At 33.1% G+C, this 17,524-nt stretch overlaps 1 protein-coding gene across 1 annotated transcript in view; it reads left to right on the forward strand.

The window, feature by feature from the left end:
* LOC133607273 (uncharacterized) overlaps nucleotides 1-17,524 on the forward strand; it is a 66,782-nt gene that overhangs the window by 47,008 nt on the left and 2,250 nt on the right. Inside the window, exon 6 of the mRNA XM_072913861.1 lies at nucleotides 12,694-12,873. Within this exon, the coding sequence (XP_072769962.1) occupies nucleotides 12,694-12,873 (180 nt within the window). The remainder of the gene's footprint in view (nucleotides 1-12,693; nucleotides 12,874-17,524) is intronic.

Consider the following 17,524-nt stretch of genomic DNA (forward strand, 5'->3'; position numbering starts at 1 on the left):
ACAACATATCATGCAAAAGCGCAGATTCCGAACCATTGAAAGAGTTAGTATAGTTGAAGACTTACGCTCATTTGAAAACATCACTACACATCAGCCACAGTTTCCATCTTAAAGATCTAAAAAAAATATCAGATTTTCAGGAAAACTAATACGAAACCTCACAATAATGTCTGATTGAATGCTAAAACGTTATGACAGACCGCCTTAAAATACGGAATGGAATTTTAAATTTTTTTACTGAATGAGACACCCAGAATGTACATGAAAATATGCAGGATTTACAATATTAACTATGAACGATAAAACCCTGAATATTGACAACATATCATGCAAAAGCGCAGATTCCAACCATTGAAAGAGTTAGTATAGTTGAAGACTTACGGTCATTTGAAAACATCACTACACATCAGCTACAGTTTCCATCTTAAAGATCTAAAAAAAATATCAGATTTTCTGGAAAACTAATACGAAACCTCACAATAATATCTGATTGAATGCTAAAACGTTATGACAGACCGCCTTAAAATACGGAATGGAATTTAAAAATTTTTTACTGAATGAGACACCCAGAATGTATATGAAAATAAATAATGTGGGATTTACAATATAACTATGAACGATAAAACCCTGAATATTGACAACATATCATGCAAAAGCGCAGATTCCGAACCATTGAAAGAGTTAGTATAGTTGAAGACTTACGGTCATTTGTAAATATTACTACACATCATAATGGCAGCTACAGTTTCCATCTTAAAGATCTAAAAAAATATCAGATTTTCAGGAAAACTAATACGAAACCTCACAATAATGTCTGATTGAATGCTAACACGTTATGACAGACCGCCTTAAAATACGGAATGGAATTTAACATTTTTTTACTGAATGAGACACCCAGAATGTATATGAAAATAAATAATGTGGGATTTACAATATTAACTATGAACGATAAAACCCTGAATATTGACAACATATCATGCAAAAGCGCAGATTCCAACCAATGAAAGAGTTAGTATAGTTGAAGACTTACGGTCATTTGTAAACATTACTACACATCATAATGGCAGCTACAGTTTCCATCTTAAAGATCTAAAAAAATATCAGATTTTCAGGAAAACTAATACGAAACCTCACAATAAAGTCTGATTGAATGCTAAAGAAGTTATGACAGACTGCTTCAAAAAAACAGAATGGTATTTTCCCTTTTTTTACTGAATGACACACGCAGAATGTACATGAAAATATGCAGGATTTACAATATTAACTATGAACGATAAAACCCTGAATATTGACAACATATCATGCAAAAGCGCAGATTCCGAACCATTGAAAGAGTTAGTATAGTTGAAGACTTACGGTCATTTGAAAACATCACTACACATCATAATGGCAGCCACAGTTTCCATCTTAAAGATCTAAAAAAAATATCAGATTTTCTGGAAAACTAATACGAAACCTCACAATAATGTCTGATTGAATGCTAAAACGTTATGACAGACCGCCTTAAAATACGGAATGGAATTTAACATTTTTTTACTGAATGAGACACCCAGAATGTACATGAAAATATGCAGGATTTACAATATTAACTATGAACGATAAAACCCTGAATATTGACAACATATCATGCAAAAGCGCAGATTCCGAACCATTGAAAGAGTTAGTATAGTTGAAGACTTACGGTCATTTGAAAACATCACTACACATCAGCCACAGTTTCCATCTTAAAGATCTAAAAAAATATCAGATTTTCAGGAAAACTAATACGAAACCTCACAATAATGTCTGATTGAATGCTAAAACGTTATGACAGACCGCCTTAAAATACGGAATGGAATTTAACATTTTTCTACTGAATGAGACACCCAGAATGTATATGAAAATAAATAATGTGGGATTTACAATATTAACTATGAACGATAAAACCCTGAATATTGACAACATATCATGCAAAAGCGCAGATTCCGAACCATTGAAAGAGTTAGTATAGTTGAAGACTTACGGTCATTTGTAAATATTACTACACATCATAATGGCAGCTACAGTTTCCATCTTAAAGATCTAAAAAAATATATCAGATTTTCTGGAAAACTAATACGAAACCTCACAATAATGTCTGATTGAATGCTAAAACGTTATGACAGACCGCCTTAAAATACGGAATGGAATTTTAAATTTTTTTTACTGAATGAGACACCCAGAATGTACATGAAAATATGCAGGATTTACAATATTAACTATGAACGATAAAACCCTGAATATTGACAACATATCATGCAAAAGCGCAGATTCCGAACCATTGAAAGAGTTAGTATAGTTGAAGACTTACGGTCATTTGTAAACATTACTACACATCATAATGGCAGCTACAGTTTCCATCTTAAAGATCTAAAAAAAATATCAGATTTTCAGGAAAACTAATACGAAACCTCACAATAATGTCTGATTGAATGCTAAAACGTTATGACAGACCGCCTTAAAATACGGAATGGAATTTAACATTTTTTTTACTGAATGAGACACCCAGAATGTATATGAAAATAAATAATGCGGGATTTACAATATTAACTATGAACGATAAAACCCTGAATATTGACAACATATCATGCAAAAGCGCAGATTCCGAACCATTGAAAGAGTTAGTATAGTTGAAGACTTACGGTCATTTGTAAACATTACTACACATCATAATGGCAGCTACAGTTTCCATCTTAAAGATCTAAAAAAATATCAGATTTTCAGGAAAACTAATACGAAACCTCACAATAATGTCTGATTGAATGCTAAAACGTTATGACAGACCGCCTTAAAATACGGAATGGAATTTAATATTTTTTTACTGAATGAGACACCCAGAATGTATATGAAAATAAATAATGTGGGATTTACAATATTAACTATGAACGATAAAACCCTGAATATTGACAACATATCATGCAAAAGCGCAAATTCCGAACCATTGAAAGAGTTAGTATAGTTGAAGACTTACGGTCATTTGAAAACATCACTACACATCAGCCACAGTTTCCATCTTAAAGATCTAAAAAAATATCAGATTTTCAGGAAAACTAATACGAAACCTCACAATAATGTCTGATTGAATGCTAAAACGTTTTGACAGACCGCCTTAAAATACGGAATGGAATTTAACATTTTTTTTACTGAATGAGACACCCAGAATGTATATGAAAATAAATAATGTGGGATTTACAATATTAACTATGAACGATAAAACCCTGAATATTGACAACATATCATGCAAAAGCGCAGATTCCAACCATTGAAAGAGTTAGTATAGTTGAAGACTTCCGGTCATTTGAAAACATCACTACACATCAGCCACAGCTTCCATCTTAAAGATCTAAAAAAATATCAGATTTTCAGGAAAACTAATACGAAACCTCACAATAATGTCTGATTGAATGCTAAAACGTTATGACAGACCGCCTTAAAATACGGAATGGAATTTAACATTTTTTTACTGAATGAGACACCCAGAATGTATATGAAAATAAATAATGTGGGATTTACAATATTAACTATGAACGATAAAACCCTGAATATTGACAACATATCATGCAAAAGCGCAGATTCCGAACCATTGAAAGAGTTAGTATAGTTGAAGACTTACGCTCATTTGTAAATATTACTACACATCATAATGGCAGCTACAGTTTCCATCTTAAAGATCTAAAAAAAATATCAGATTTTCAGGAAAACTAATACGAAACCTCACAATAATGTCTGATTGAATGCTAAAACGTTATGACAGACCGCCTTAAAATACGGAATGGAATTTAACATTTTTTTACTGAATGAGACACCCAGAATGTATATGAAAATAAATAATGTGGGATTTACAATATTAACTATGAACGATAAAACCCTGAATATTGACAACATATTATGCAAAAGCGCAGATTCCGAACCATTGAAAGAGTTAGTATAGTTGAAGACTTACGGTCATTTGAAAACATCACTACACATCATAATGGCAGCCACAGTTTCCATCTTAAAGATCTAAAAAAAATATCAGATTTTCTGGAAAACTAATACGAAACCTCACAATAATGTCTGATTGAATGCTAAAACGTTATGACAGACCGCCTTAAAATACGGAATGGAATTTAACATTTTTTTACTGAATGAGACACCCAGAATGTACATGAAAATATGCAGGATTTACAATATTAACTATGAACGATAAAACCCTGAATATTGACAACATATCATGCAAAAGTGCAGATTCCGAACCATTGAAAGAGTTAGTATAGTTGAAGACTTACGGTCATTTGTAAACATTACTACACATCATAATGGCAGCTACAGTTTCCATCTTAAAGATCTAAAAAAATATCAGATTTTCAGGAAAACTAATACGAAACCTCACAATAAAGTCTGATTGAATGCTAAAGAAGTTATGACAGACTGCTTCAAAAAAACAGAATGGTATTTTCCCTTTTTTTACTGAATGACACACGCAGAATGTACATGAAAATATGCAGGATTTACAATATTAACTATGAACGATAAAACCCTGAATATTGACAACATATTATGCAAAAGCGCAGATTCCGAACCATTGAAAGAGTTAGTATAGTTGAAGACTTACGCTCATTTGAAAACATCACTACACATCAGCTACAGCTTCCACCTTAAAGATCTAAAAAAAAAATCAGATTTTCCGGAAAACTAATACGAAACCTCACAATAATGTCTGATTGAATGCTAAAACGTTATGACAGACCGCCTTAAAATACGGAATGGAATTTAACATTTTTTTACTGAATGAGACACCCAGAATGTATATGAAAATAAATAATGTGGGATTTACAATATTAACTATGAACGATAAAACCCTGAATATTGACAACATATCATGCAAAAGCGCAGATTCCGAACCATTGAAAGAGTTAGTATAGTTGAAGACTTACGGTCATTTGTAAACATTACTACACATCATAATGGCAGCTACAGTTTCCATCTTAAAGATCTAAAAAAATATCAGATTTTCAGGAAAACTAATACGAAACCTCACAATAATGTCTGATTGAATGCTAAAACGTTATGACAGACCGCCTTAAAATACGGAATGGAATTTAACATTTTTTTACTGAATGAGACACCCAGAATGTATATGAAAATAAATAATGTGGGATTTACAATATTAACTATGAACGATAAAACCCTGAATATTGACAACATATCATGCAAAAGCGCAGATTCCGAACCATTGAAAGAGTTAGTATAGTTGAAGACTTACGGTCATTTGAAAACATCACTACACATCAGCCACAGTTTCCATCTTAAAGATCTAAAAAAAATATCAGATTTTCAGGAAAATTAATACGAAACCTCACAATAATGTCTGATTGAATGCTAAAACGTTATGACAGACCGCCTTAAAATACGGAATGGAATTTAAAAAAATTTTTACTGAATGAGACACCCAGAATGTATATGAAAATAAATAATGTGGGATTTACAATATTAACTATGAACGATAAAACACTGAATATTGACAACATATCATGCAAAAGCGCAGATTCCGAACCATTGAAAGAGTTAGTATAGTTGAAGACTTACGGTCATTTGTAAATATTACTACACATCATAATGGCAGCTACAGTTTCCATCTTAAAGATCTAAAAAAAAAATCAGATTTTCAGGAAAACTAATACGAAACCTCACAATAATGTCTGATTGAATGCTAAAACGTTATGACAGACCGCCTTAAAATACGGAATGGAATTTAACATTTTTTTACTGAATGAGACACCCAGAATGTATATGAAAATAAATAATGTGGGATTTACAATATTAACTATGAACGATAAAACCCTGAATATTGACAACATATCATGCAAAAGCGCAGATTCCAACCATTGAAAGAGTTAGTATAGTTGAAGACTTACGGTCATTTGAAAACATCACTACACATCAGCCACAGTTTCCATCTTAAAGATCTAAAAAAATATCAGATTTTCAGGAAAACTAATACGAAACCTCACAATAATGTCTGATTGAATGCTAAAACGTTATGACAGACCGCCTTAAAATACGGAATGGAATTTAACATTTTTTTACTGAATGAGACACCCAGAATGTATATGAAAATAAATAATGTGGGATTTACAATATTAACTATGAACGATAAAACCCTGAATATTGACAACATATCATGCAAAAGCGCAGATTCCAACCATTGAAAGAGTTAGTATAGTTGAAGACTTACGGTCATTTGAAAACATCACTACACATCAGCTACAGTTTCCATCTTAAAGATCTAAAAAATATATCAGATTTTCTGGAAAACTAATACGAAACCTCACAATAATGTCTGATTGAATGCTAAAACGTTATGACAGACCGCCTTAAAATACGGAATGGAATTTAAAAATTTTTTTACTGAATGAGACACCCAGAATGTACATGAAAATAAATAATGTGGGATTTACAATATTAACTATGAACAATCTTCTTCTTCTTTGGCAGCTTAGTCACAGATGACCATGCTAATTTACGCTCTTGTGTCAGACACTTATTTCAATTTGGTGTTTATTTTTTTTATTTAATTTATTTTAAATGTTTTAAATTTTGTAATGGTACTTTAATTTTTATTAAGTTTATTTATTTATTTTTTTTAATTTAAATCGTTTTGTCATCCTGTTTTAGTCAAATATTAGTAATATCTTTTCAGTTTTAATGAGTGTTTTAATTATACAATGCACATATTTAATTATAATTTTCACATTTTAACTTGATGTTTTGTTGATACGGTACATTCATGTTTGTTGACAACGCCTAGCATGACTGTACAAGCCAATTCTTGAGTGACAGTCCCTGTTGCACTTAGTGCAAACATGTGTAGAGACTTCCTCCCGCTCCTGCTGTGCGATGGTATTTGCAGTACGTTTCCTCCTGTCTCTCTTCTCCTCTGCGAGCTGGCCTCTCCTCAAATCAGCCTCTGCGATACCCCGTCTCACCGCTTGACGCCAGACATTTCGGTTTTCCGCCTGTATCTCCCAGCTGTCTAGAGGAATATTACACGCCTTCTATGAACAATAAAACACTGAATATTGACAACATATTAACGTCACACCCCCTCTCCATCCACATATTTTACAATCAACCGAAATGCAACAAAAATGCAACAAACACAGCGGAATATGAACGCGAAGGGTAAAAATCGTTCTTAAATATCGAGAAAAAAAATTGGGGGGAATGTCCGGCGGGCCAGATTGAAAAGCTTAACGGGCCGCATGTGGCCCCCGGGACTTAATTTGCCCAGGTCTGCTCCAAGCTCTTATAAAAGCCCGAGGTGGTGCAACAAAATACAGTCCAACCTGTCTATAGTGACCACTATAGATAGTGACCCCCCCCAAGTACCACCTCAGAAAACGCTTGGCTCTCCAAGTAACACCGTAATGACCAACATTACTATACAGTAGCGCAGTAGGCCTAAGTATTCATTAAAAAAAAAAAAAAAAAAAAAAAAAAAACTCAGAGGTTTTATTTAACAAGTATGTTTATTAGGGCCGTCATTTTTTGGCCACCACACATTTCGATTCTTGATTCAGAATTGATTCTCGATTCAAAATCAATACTTTTTTTTTAGGAACATTGGGTGCCAGTTGAATGATTAAAGGGGAACATTATCACCAGACCTATGTAAGCGTCAATATATACCTTGATGTTGCAGAAAAAAGATCCTATATTTTTTTAACCGATTTCCGAACTCTAAATGGGTGAATTTTGGCGAATTAAACGCCTTTCTATTATTCGCTCTCGGAGCGATGACATCACAACGTGACGTCACATCGGGAAGCAATCCACCATTTTCTCAAACACCGAGTCAAATCAGCTCTGTTATTTTCCGTTTTTTCGACTGTTTTCCGTACCTCGGAGACATCATGCCTCGTCGGTGTGTTGTCGGAGGGTGTAACAACACGAACAGGGACGGATTCAAGTTGCACCAGTGGCCCAAAGATGCGAAAGTGGCAAGAAATTGGACGTTTGTTCCGCACACTTTACCGACGAAAGCTATGCTACGACAGAGACGGCAAGAATGTGTGGATATCCTGCGACACTCAAAGCAGATGCATTTCCAACGATAAAGTCAAAGAAATCTGCCGCCAGACCCCCATTGAATCTGCTGGAGTGTGTGAGCAATTCAGGGACAAAGGTCCTCGGTAGCACGGCAAGCAATGGCGGAAGTTTGTTCCCGCAGACGAGCGAGCTAAACCCCCTGGATGTCTTGGCTCACACCGTCCTTTATGCCACCGAAGATGATCAAGAGAAGAATATCGACCCTAGCTTCCCTGGCCTGCTGACATCAACTCCAAAACTGGACAGATCAGCTTTCAGGAAAAGAGAGCGGATGAGGGTATGTCTACAGAATATATTAATTGATGAAAACTGGGCTGTCTGCACTCTCAAAGTGCATGTTGTTGCCAAATGTATTTCATATGCTGTAAACCTAGTTCATAGTTGTTAGTTTCCTTTAATGCCAAACAAACACATACCAATCGTTGGTTAGAAGGCGATCGCCGAATTCGTCCTCGCTTTCTCCCGTGTCGCTGGCTGTCGTGTCGTTTTCGTCGGTTTCGCTTGCATACGGTTCAAACCGATATGGCTCAATAGCTTCAGTTTCTTCTTCAATTTCGTTTTCGCTACCTGCCTCCACACTACAACCATCCGTTTCAATACATGCGTAATCTGTTGAATCGCTTAAGCCGCTGAAATCCGAGTCTGAATCCGAGCTAATGTCGCTATAGCTTGCTGTTCTATGCGCCATGTTTGTTTGTGTTGGCATCACTATGTGACGTCACAGGAAAATGGACGGGTGTATATAACGATGGTTAAAATCAGGCACTTTGAAGCTTTTTTTAGGGATATTGCGTGATGGGTAAAATTTTAAAAAAAAACTTCGAAAAATAAAATAAGCCACTGGGAACTGATTTTTAATGGTTTTAACCCTTCTGAAATTGTGATAATGTTCCCCTTTAAATACATTCCTGCATAAAATAGATAAACGGCAACAATATGATTTGCCTGCGTTGTTGGACAGGACACATTGGAAAAAAAAAATTAAATTAAAAAATATATATTTATATGTATATTTTTTTTAATCTATTAAAAACACATTATTTTATTTTACGAAAGCCTGGAAATAATATGCGTTAATAAAAATCTCAATCTTTTCTTACGAAATATATTCGTTCTTTCCCTTTTGACATTAAAAAATCATGTACTGCAGGCAATTGCATGTCTTTTAAAATTCAATGTTATCAAAATTTAAAAATATTATATTATCATTTATTCCAAAAATATTTTTTGTTAAAGTAAAGATAAACGCTGCACTTAAATATCTGCTTGATTTATGATTTCAAAACAAATTATCAATCAAATTGTAGACTGAAAAATTGACAATAGATTTTACGGTAAATTTCCACCGACTGAGTTTTTTTCCGCATACAGTAAGGCATTAAAAAACAAACAAAACAAAAACATTAAAAGAAGATTTTACAGTAAAAAAAAAACAACAACTGGCAGCTTTGTTGCTTGAATTATACCGCTAAAAACAGTGCTATTGTTTCTCCATTCCATTCTATTTATAAAAATGTTTTATGTGCTGTAAAAAAAAAAAAAAAGCTGCCAGTTTTTAAAGTAAAGTTTCTATGGGTTTTTTTGCAGCTTATTTAAAAAAATATATTGGTAATGAATTACATATATATTCATATATTACTCATTGTTAAAAGGGGCCCTCATAACTGCGATGTGGCCCTAAATGAAAACCAATGTGACACCCCTGTATTAAATGACTAAGAATCGCGATTAATCTGAAAATCGCCCTAATATCTAATATATTTTGCCACTGTGACATTACACGCGCTTTGAACAGTAACACTGTGTTTGACTATTTAATCAAGTAAATTAGATGGAGACGCTCGTGTTGAGCATCACTGTTGTAAAGAATATAAACGACAATAGCAAGTAACAATGTGATGTAAGCAAGTTAACTTTGTTGAGTTAATGAATAAAAGGGTGCTCGCTTGCTGATTGGCTAATTGACGGAAACTAACCGATACCAGGAAGGAAGATGACTTTGTTTGTTTGTGTGGGCGTGTGTGTGTGTGTGTGTGTGTGTGTGTGCGTGTGTGTGTGTGTGTGTGTGTGTGTGTGTGTGTGTGTGTGTGCGCGTGTGTGTGTGTGTGTGTGTGTTCTTGTATTTCTACCCTTCTTGAGACATCAACAAGGAAAAGTAGCTTCCATATGAGGAGGTGTGAACAAGTGATGACATAAATCATGGTCCCAATACGGAAAACCATTGCATCTAATAGAGAATGTCTCATTTGCACCAGGGATGTCCGATAATGGCTTTTTTGCCGATATCCGATATTCCAATATTGTCCAACTTTTAATTACCGATACAGATATCAACCGATACCGATATATACAGTGGTGGAATTAACACATTGGTATGCCTAATTTGGACAACCAGGTATGGTGAAGATAAGGTACTTTAAAAAAAAAAAGATAAATAAATTAAAAACATTTTCTTGTATAAAAAAAGAAAGTAAAACAATATAAAAACAGTTACATAGAAACTAGTAATTAATGAAAATGAGTAAAATTAACTGTTAAAGGTTAGTACTATTAGTGGACCAGCAGCACGCACAATCATGTGTGCTTACGGACTGTATCCCTTGCAGACTGTATTGATATATATTGATATATAATGTAGGAACTAGAATATTAATAACAGAAAGAAACAACCCTTTTGTGTGAATGAGTGTAAATGGGGGAGGGTTTTTTTTTGTGTTGGTGCACTAATTGTAAGTGTATCTTGTGTTTTTTAATGTTGATTTAATTAAAAAAACAAAAAAAAACAACAACAAAAAAACGATACCGATAAAAAAACAAAACGCTACCGATAATTTCCGATATTACATTTTAAAGCATTTATCGACCGATAATATCGGCAGGCCGATATTATCGGACATCTCTAATTTGCACCCCTGATGGTGAAATCTATCAAAATGAGGGTGGTCCCAAAAAGGAGGGATTTTTCAAATTGACTGTGTGTCGGTTTTAAAAGTGCTCCCCCTCTGGTCAACATATGAAATAACAAGTGTGTGTAAAAATTTGAGGCGCTCCCCCTCTGGTCAACATATGTAATGACAAGTGTGTGTAAAAAATTGAAATGCGTTTCTTTTGGCCAAAATTAATTAAAAAGATATATTATTATATTGCCAAAATTAAAAGTTTTTCTTGTGAAATTGTGACCTATTTCTTGTGAAATTCCAACTCGTTTTTCACAACAAGCTTTTTTACATTTGCATAGTATGTATATATTATTAATGTTATAAATACACATCTTTATATATCTAGAAAGGCTGGTCCTAAAGAGGTAGGCATTTTTCATAGGTCTCAAGAAGATAACAAATACAAGACTGTGTGTGTTTGTGTGTGTGTGTGTGTGTGTGTGTGTGTGTGTGTGTGTGTGTGTGTGTGTGTGTGTGTGTGTGTGTGTGTTCTTGTATTTCTACCGTTCTTGAGACATCAACAAGGAAAAGTAGCTTCCATATGAGGAGGTGTGAACAAGTGATGACATAAATCATGGTCCCAATACGGAAAAGCATTGCATCTAATAGAGAATGTCTCATTTGCACCAGGGATGTCCGATAATGGCTTTTTTGCCGATATCCGATATTCCAATATTGTCCAACTTTTAATTACCGATACCGATATCAACCGATACCGATATATGCAGTCGTGGAATTAACTCATTATTATACCTAATTTGGACAACCAGGTATGGTGAAGATAAGGTCCTTTTTAAAAAAATATGTAAAATAAAATAAGATAAATACATTAAAAACATGTTCTTGAATAAAAAAGAAAGTAAAACAATATAAAAACAGTTACATAGAAACTAGTAATTAATGAAAATGAGTAAAATTAAGTGTTAAAGGTTAGTACTATTAGTGGACCAGCAGCACGCACAATCATGTGTGCTTACGGACTGTATCCCTTGCAGACTGTATTGATATATATTGATATATAATGTAGGAACCACAATATTAATAACAGAAAGAAACAACCCTTTTGTGTGAATGAGTGTAAATGGGGGAGGGAGGTTTTTTGGGTTGGTGCACTAATTGTAAGTGTATCTTGTGTTTTTTATGTTGATTTAATTAAAAAATTTAAAAAATAAAAATAAAAAATAAAAACGATACCGATTAAAAAGAAAAACCATACCGATAATTTCCGATATTACATTTTAAAGCATTTATCGGACATCTCTAATTTGCACCCCTGATGGTGAAATCTATCAAAATGAGGGTGGACCCAAAAAGGAGGGATTTTTCAAATTGGCTGTCTGTCGGTTTTAAAAGGGCTCCCCCTCTGGTCAACATATGAAATAACAAGTGTGTGTAAAAAATTTGAGGCGCTCCCCCTCTGGCCAACGTATGTCCATGATTACAAGTATCTAGGCACAATTTTAGACGATAAATTGACCTTTGATGCCAACACTGACCGTATTTGTAAGAAGGCCAATCAGAGGCTGTTTTTCTTGAGGAGACTGAGGGGCTTTCAGGTTGATAGGACACTGATGAGGATGTTCTATTCATCTTGTATTGAATCTATTTGAACTTATTCCATCACTTCCTGGTTTGGTAACCTCAGTGTGGCCAATAAAAATAGATTGGGTGGTATAATCAAGGTGTGCCGAAAGACCATAGGCACTACCTTGAACCCCCTGAACCAGATCTATCAGACCAGAGTCATCCAGAAGGCAAAGGCAATTCTGGTCAACCCTCAGAACCCTCTCTTCTCAGAGTTTAGAGTCTTACCCTCAGGATGCAGGTACGCCCCTACTAATAGAAAAGCCAAAAACAACAGATACATAAGATCCTCTGTTCCCTCAGCTGTTGCCTTTATAAATGAGCTTCTTAAACAAGCTTAGCTGCTATGCAGTCACTTTAGTGGGAAGCGACGTGTGATGATTAGTTTTTATTGTTTTACAAATGTTTTTAGTTTTTAGTTTTTAGCTCATCGCTTTCATGATGGTTTGTATGTTGTATGTATTTTATGTATTTGTGCCTTGTTTTATTGTTGTACCTTGTTTTTACTGTTGTACTTCGTTTTTACTGTTGCACCTTGTTTTTTACTGTTGTACCTTGTTTTTTAATGACTACTGCTGCAAACCAAATTGCCCCTCGGGGACAATAAAGATTTTCTAAGTCTAAGTCTAATGACAAGTGTGTGTAAAAAATTGAAATGCGCCCCTTTTGGTCAAAATGTATCAAAAAAATAAAATAAATATGTTTATAGAGACATACTGTAATAACTTGAAGTAATAATGAAGATTAAAAACCAATTACAAACAAAAAATAAAAATGAACTAAAAGTAATCTTTTTCTCACAATGTGTTGACTTGTTTCTTATAAAATTGGGATCAATTTCTCATATTCTTTCTGTTTCTGTAATATTGCAATATTTTCTCGTAAAATTATTACTTTTTTATGTGAAATTATTCCTTTTTAATGCAAAATTCTGACTTTTATCACAATGTAGCCAATATTTTTGTTGTCCTTGTAAAATAGTGAATTTTTTTGAGTAAAATATGACTTTTGTCATAATTTTGCCGAGTAAAATTCCGATTATTTTTTATAATATTGCCCAAAAAAAAATTTTTTCTTATAAAATTGTAAACTTACGACTCTTTTCATAAATTACCAAAATGTTAAGCTTTTCCTTGTAAAATTGCGACTGTTATTGAGTAAAATTCTAACTTTTATCATAATATTGACAAAGTTTTTCTTGTGAAATTGTGACCTTTTTCTTGTGAAATTCCAACTCATTTTTCAAAACAACCTTTTTTATATTTGCATAGTATGTATATATTATTAATGTTGTAAATACACATCTTTATATATCTAGAAAGGCTGGTCCTAAAGAGGTAGGCATCATTCGGAGGTCTCAAGAATGTAACAAATACAAGAATGTGTGTGTGTTTAATTAGAGCGCGTTAAATTATTACTTTTTATTGCAAAATGCTGACATTTGTCATATAAAATTCTGACTTTTATCACAATGTAGCCAATATTTTTGTTATCCTTGTAAAATAGTGACATTTTTTGAGTAAAATATGAGTTTTGTCGTAATTTTGCCGAGTAAAATTCCGATTATGTTTTATAATATTGCCCCCAAAAAATATTTTTCTTATAAAATTGTGACTTTTGTCGAGTAAAATTACGACTCTTTTCATAAAATTGCCAAAATGTTAAGCTTTTTCTTGTAAAATTGCGACTGTTATTGAGTAACATTCCAACTTTTATCACAATATTGCACAAATGTTCAGTTTTTCTAGTGAAATTTCAACTTGCGTTGAGTTAAATTACGATTTATATTATAATACTGCCAAAATTCTGAGTTTTTCTTGTGAAATGGTGACCTTTTTCTTGTGAAATTCCAACTCATTTTTCACAACAAGCTTTTTTATATTTGCATAGTATGTATATATTATTAATGTTGTAAATACACTTCTTTATATATCTAGAAAGGCTGGTCCTAAAGAGGTAGGCATTTTTCATAGGTCTCAAGAAGGTAACAAATACAAGACTGTGTGTGTGTGTGTGTGTGTGTGTGTGTGTGTGTGTGTGTGTGTGTGTGTGTGTGTGTGTGTGTGTGTGTGTGTGTTCTTGTATTTCTACCCTTCTTGAGACATTAACAAGGAAAAGTAGCTTCCATATGAGGAGGTGTGAACAAGTGATGACATAAATCATGGTCCCAATACAGAAAACCATTGCATCTAATTTGCACCCCTGGTGGTGAAATCTATCAAAATGAGGGTGGTCCCAAAAAGGAGGGATTTTTCAAATTGGCTGTGTGTCGGTTTTAAAAGTGCGCACCCTCTGGTCAACATATGAAATAACAAGTGTGTGTAAGAAATTTAAATGTGCCCCCTTTGGCCAAAATTTATTTAAAAAAATACAGTAAATATGTATATAGAGACATACTGTAATAACTTGAAGTAAATAATTAATATTAAAAACCAATTACAAAAATTTTTTAAAAGAATTAACTAAAAGCAGTCTTTTTCTCACAATGTGTCGACTTTGTTCCTATAAAATTGGGAACAATTTCTCATATCCTTTCCGTTTCTGTAATATTGCAATATTTTCTTGTAAAATGATTACTTTTTTTATGTTAAATTATTACTTTTTAATGCAAAATGGTGACATTTGTCATATAAAATTCAGACTTTTATCACAATGTAGCCAATATTTTTGTTGTTTTTGTAAAATAGTGAAATTTTTTGAGTAAAATATGACTTTTGTCGTAATTTTGCCGAGTAAAATTCAGATTATTTTTTTATAATATTGCCAAAAAAAAAATTTTTTTCTTATAAAATTGTGACTTTTGTCGAGTAAAATGACGACTCTTTTCATAAAATTGCCAACATGTTAAGCTTTTTCTTGTAAAATTGTGACTGTTATTAAGTAAAATTCCAGCTTTTATCATAATATTGCACAATATTGCGTTGAGTAAAATTACGACTTATATTAAAAAACTGCCAAAATTCTGAGTTTTTCTTGTGAAATGGTGACCTTTTTCTTGTGAAATTCCAACTCATTTTTCACAACAAGCTTTTTTACATTTGCATAGTATGTATATATTATTAATGTTGTAAATACACTTCTTTATATATCTAGAAAGGCTGGTCCTAAAGAGGTAGGCATTTTTCGGAGGTCTCAAGAAGGTAACAAATACAAGACTGTGTGTGTGTGTGTGTGTGTGTGTGTGTGTGTGTGTGTGTGTGTGTGTGTGTGTGTGTGTGTGTGTGTGTGTGTGTGTGTTCTTGTATTTCTACCCTTCTTGAGACACCAACAAGGAAAAGTACCTTCCATATGAGGAGGTGTGAACAAGTGATGACATAAATCATGGTCCCAGTACAGAAAAGCATTGCATCTAATAGAGAATGTCTCATTTGCACCCCTGGTGGTGAAATCTATCAAAATGAGGGGGGTCCCAAAAAGGAGGGATTTTTCAAATTGGCTTTGTGTCGGTTTCAAAAGTGCTCCCCTTCTGGTCAACATATGAAATAACAAGTGTGTGTAAGAAATTTAAATGTGCCCCCTTTGGCCAAAATGTATTTAAAAAAATACAATAAATATGTATATAGACACATACTGTAATAACTTGAAGTAAATAATGAATATTAAAAACCAATTACAAAAAAATAAAAAATAATTAACTAAAAGCAGTTTTTTTCTCACAATGTGTCGACTTTGTTCTTATAAAATTGGGAACAATTTCTCATATCCTTTCCATTTCTGTAATATTGCAATATTTTCTCGTAAAATGATTACTTTTTTTATGTTAAATTATTACTTTATAATGCAAAATGCTGACATTTGTCATATAAAATTCTGACTTTTATCACAATGTAGCCAATATTTTTGTTATCCTTGTAAAATTGTGAATTTTTTGGGGTAAAATATGACTTTTTTCGTAATTTTGCTGAGTAAAATTCGGATTATTTTTTATAATATTGCCCCAAAAAATTATTTTTCTTATAAAATTGTGACTTTTGTCGAGTAAAATTACGACTCTTTTCATAAAATTGCCAAAATGTTAAGCTTTTTCTTGTAAAATTGCGACTGTGATTAAGTAAAATTCCAGCTTTTATCATAATATTGCACAAATGTTCAGTTTTTCTTGTGAAATTTCGACTTGCGTTGAGTAAAATTACAACTTTTATTATAATACTGCCAAAATTCTTAGTTTTTCTTGTGAAATGGTGACCTTTTTCTTGTGAAATTCCAACTCATTTTTCACAACAAGCTTTTTTATATTTGCATAGTATGTATATATTATTAATGTTGTAAATACACATCTTTATATATCTAGAAAGGCTGGTCCTAAAGAGGGAGGCATTTTTCGCGTGTGTGTGTGTGTGTGTGTGTGTGTGTGTGTGTGTGTGTGTGTGTGTGTGTGTGTGTGTGTGTGTGTGTGTGTGTGTGTGTTCTTGTATTTCTACCTTTCTTGAGACATCACAAGGAAAAGTAGCTTCCATATGAGGAGGTGTGAACAAGTGATGACATAAATCATGGTCCCAATACAGAAAAGCATTGCATCTAATAGAGAATGTCTCATTTGCACCCCTGGTGGTGAAATCTATCAAAATGAGGGTGGTCCCAAAAAGGAGGGGTTTTTCAAATTGGCTTTGTGTCGGTTTCAAAAGTGCGCACCCTCTGGTCAACATATGAAATAACAAGTGTGTGTAAGAAATTTAAATGTGTCCCCTTTGGCCAAAATTAATTAAAAAAATAAAATAAATATGTTTATAGAGACATACTGTAATAACTTGAAGTAAATAATGAAGATTAAAAACCAATTACAAACAAAACATAAAAATGAACTAAAAGTAATCTTTTTCTCACAATGTGTTGACTTGTTTCTTATAAAATTGGGAACAATTTCTCATATTCTTTCTGTTTCTGTAATATTG

Source organism: Nerophis lumbriciformis, linkage group LG09 (assembly GCF_033978685.3).
Source record: "Nerophis lumbriciformis linkage group LG09, RoL_Nlum_v2.1, whole genome shotgun sequence".
NCBI lineage: Eukaryota > Metazoa > Chordata > Actinopteri > Syngnathiformes > Syngnathidae > Nerophis > Nerophis lumbriciformis.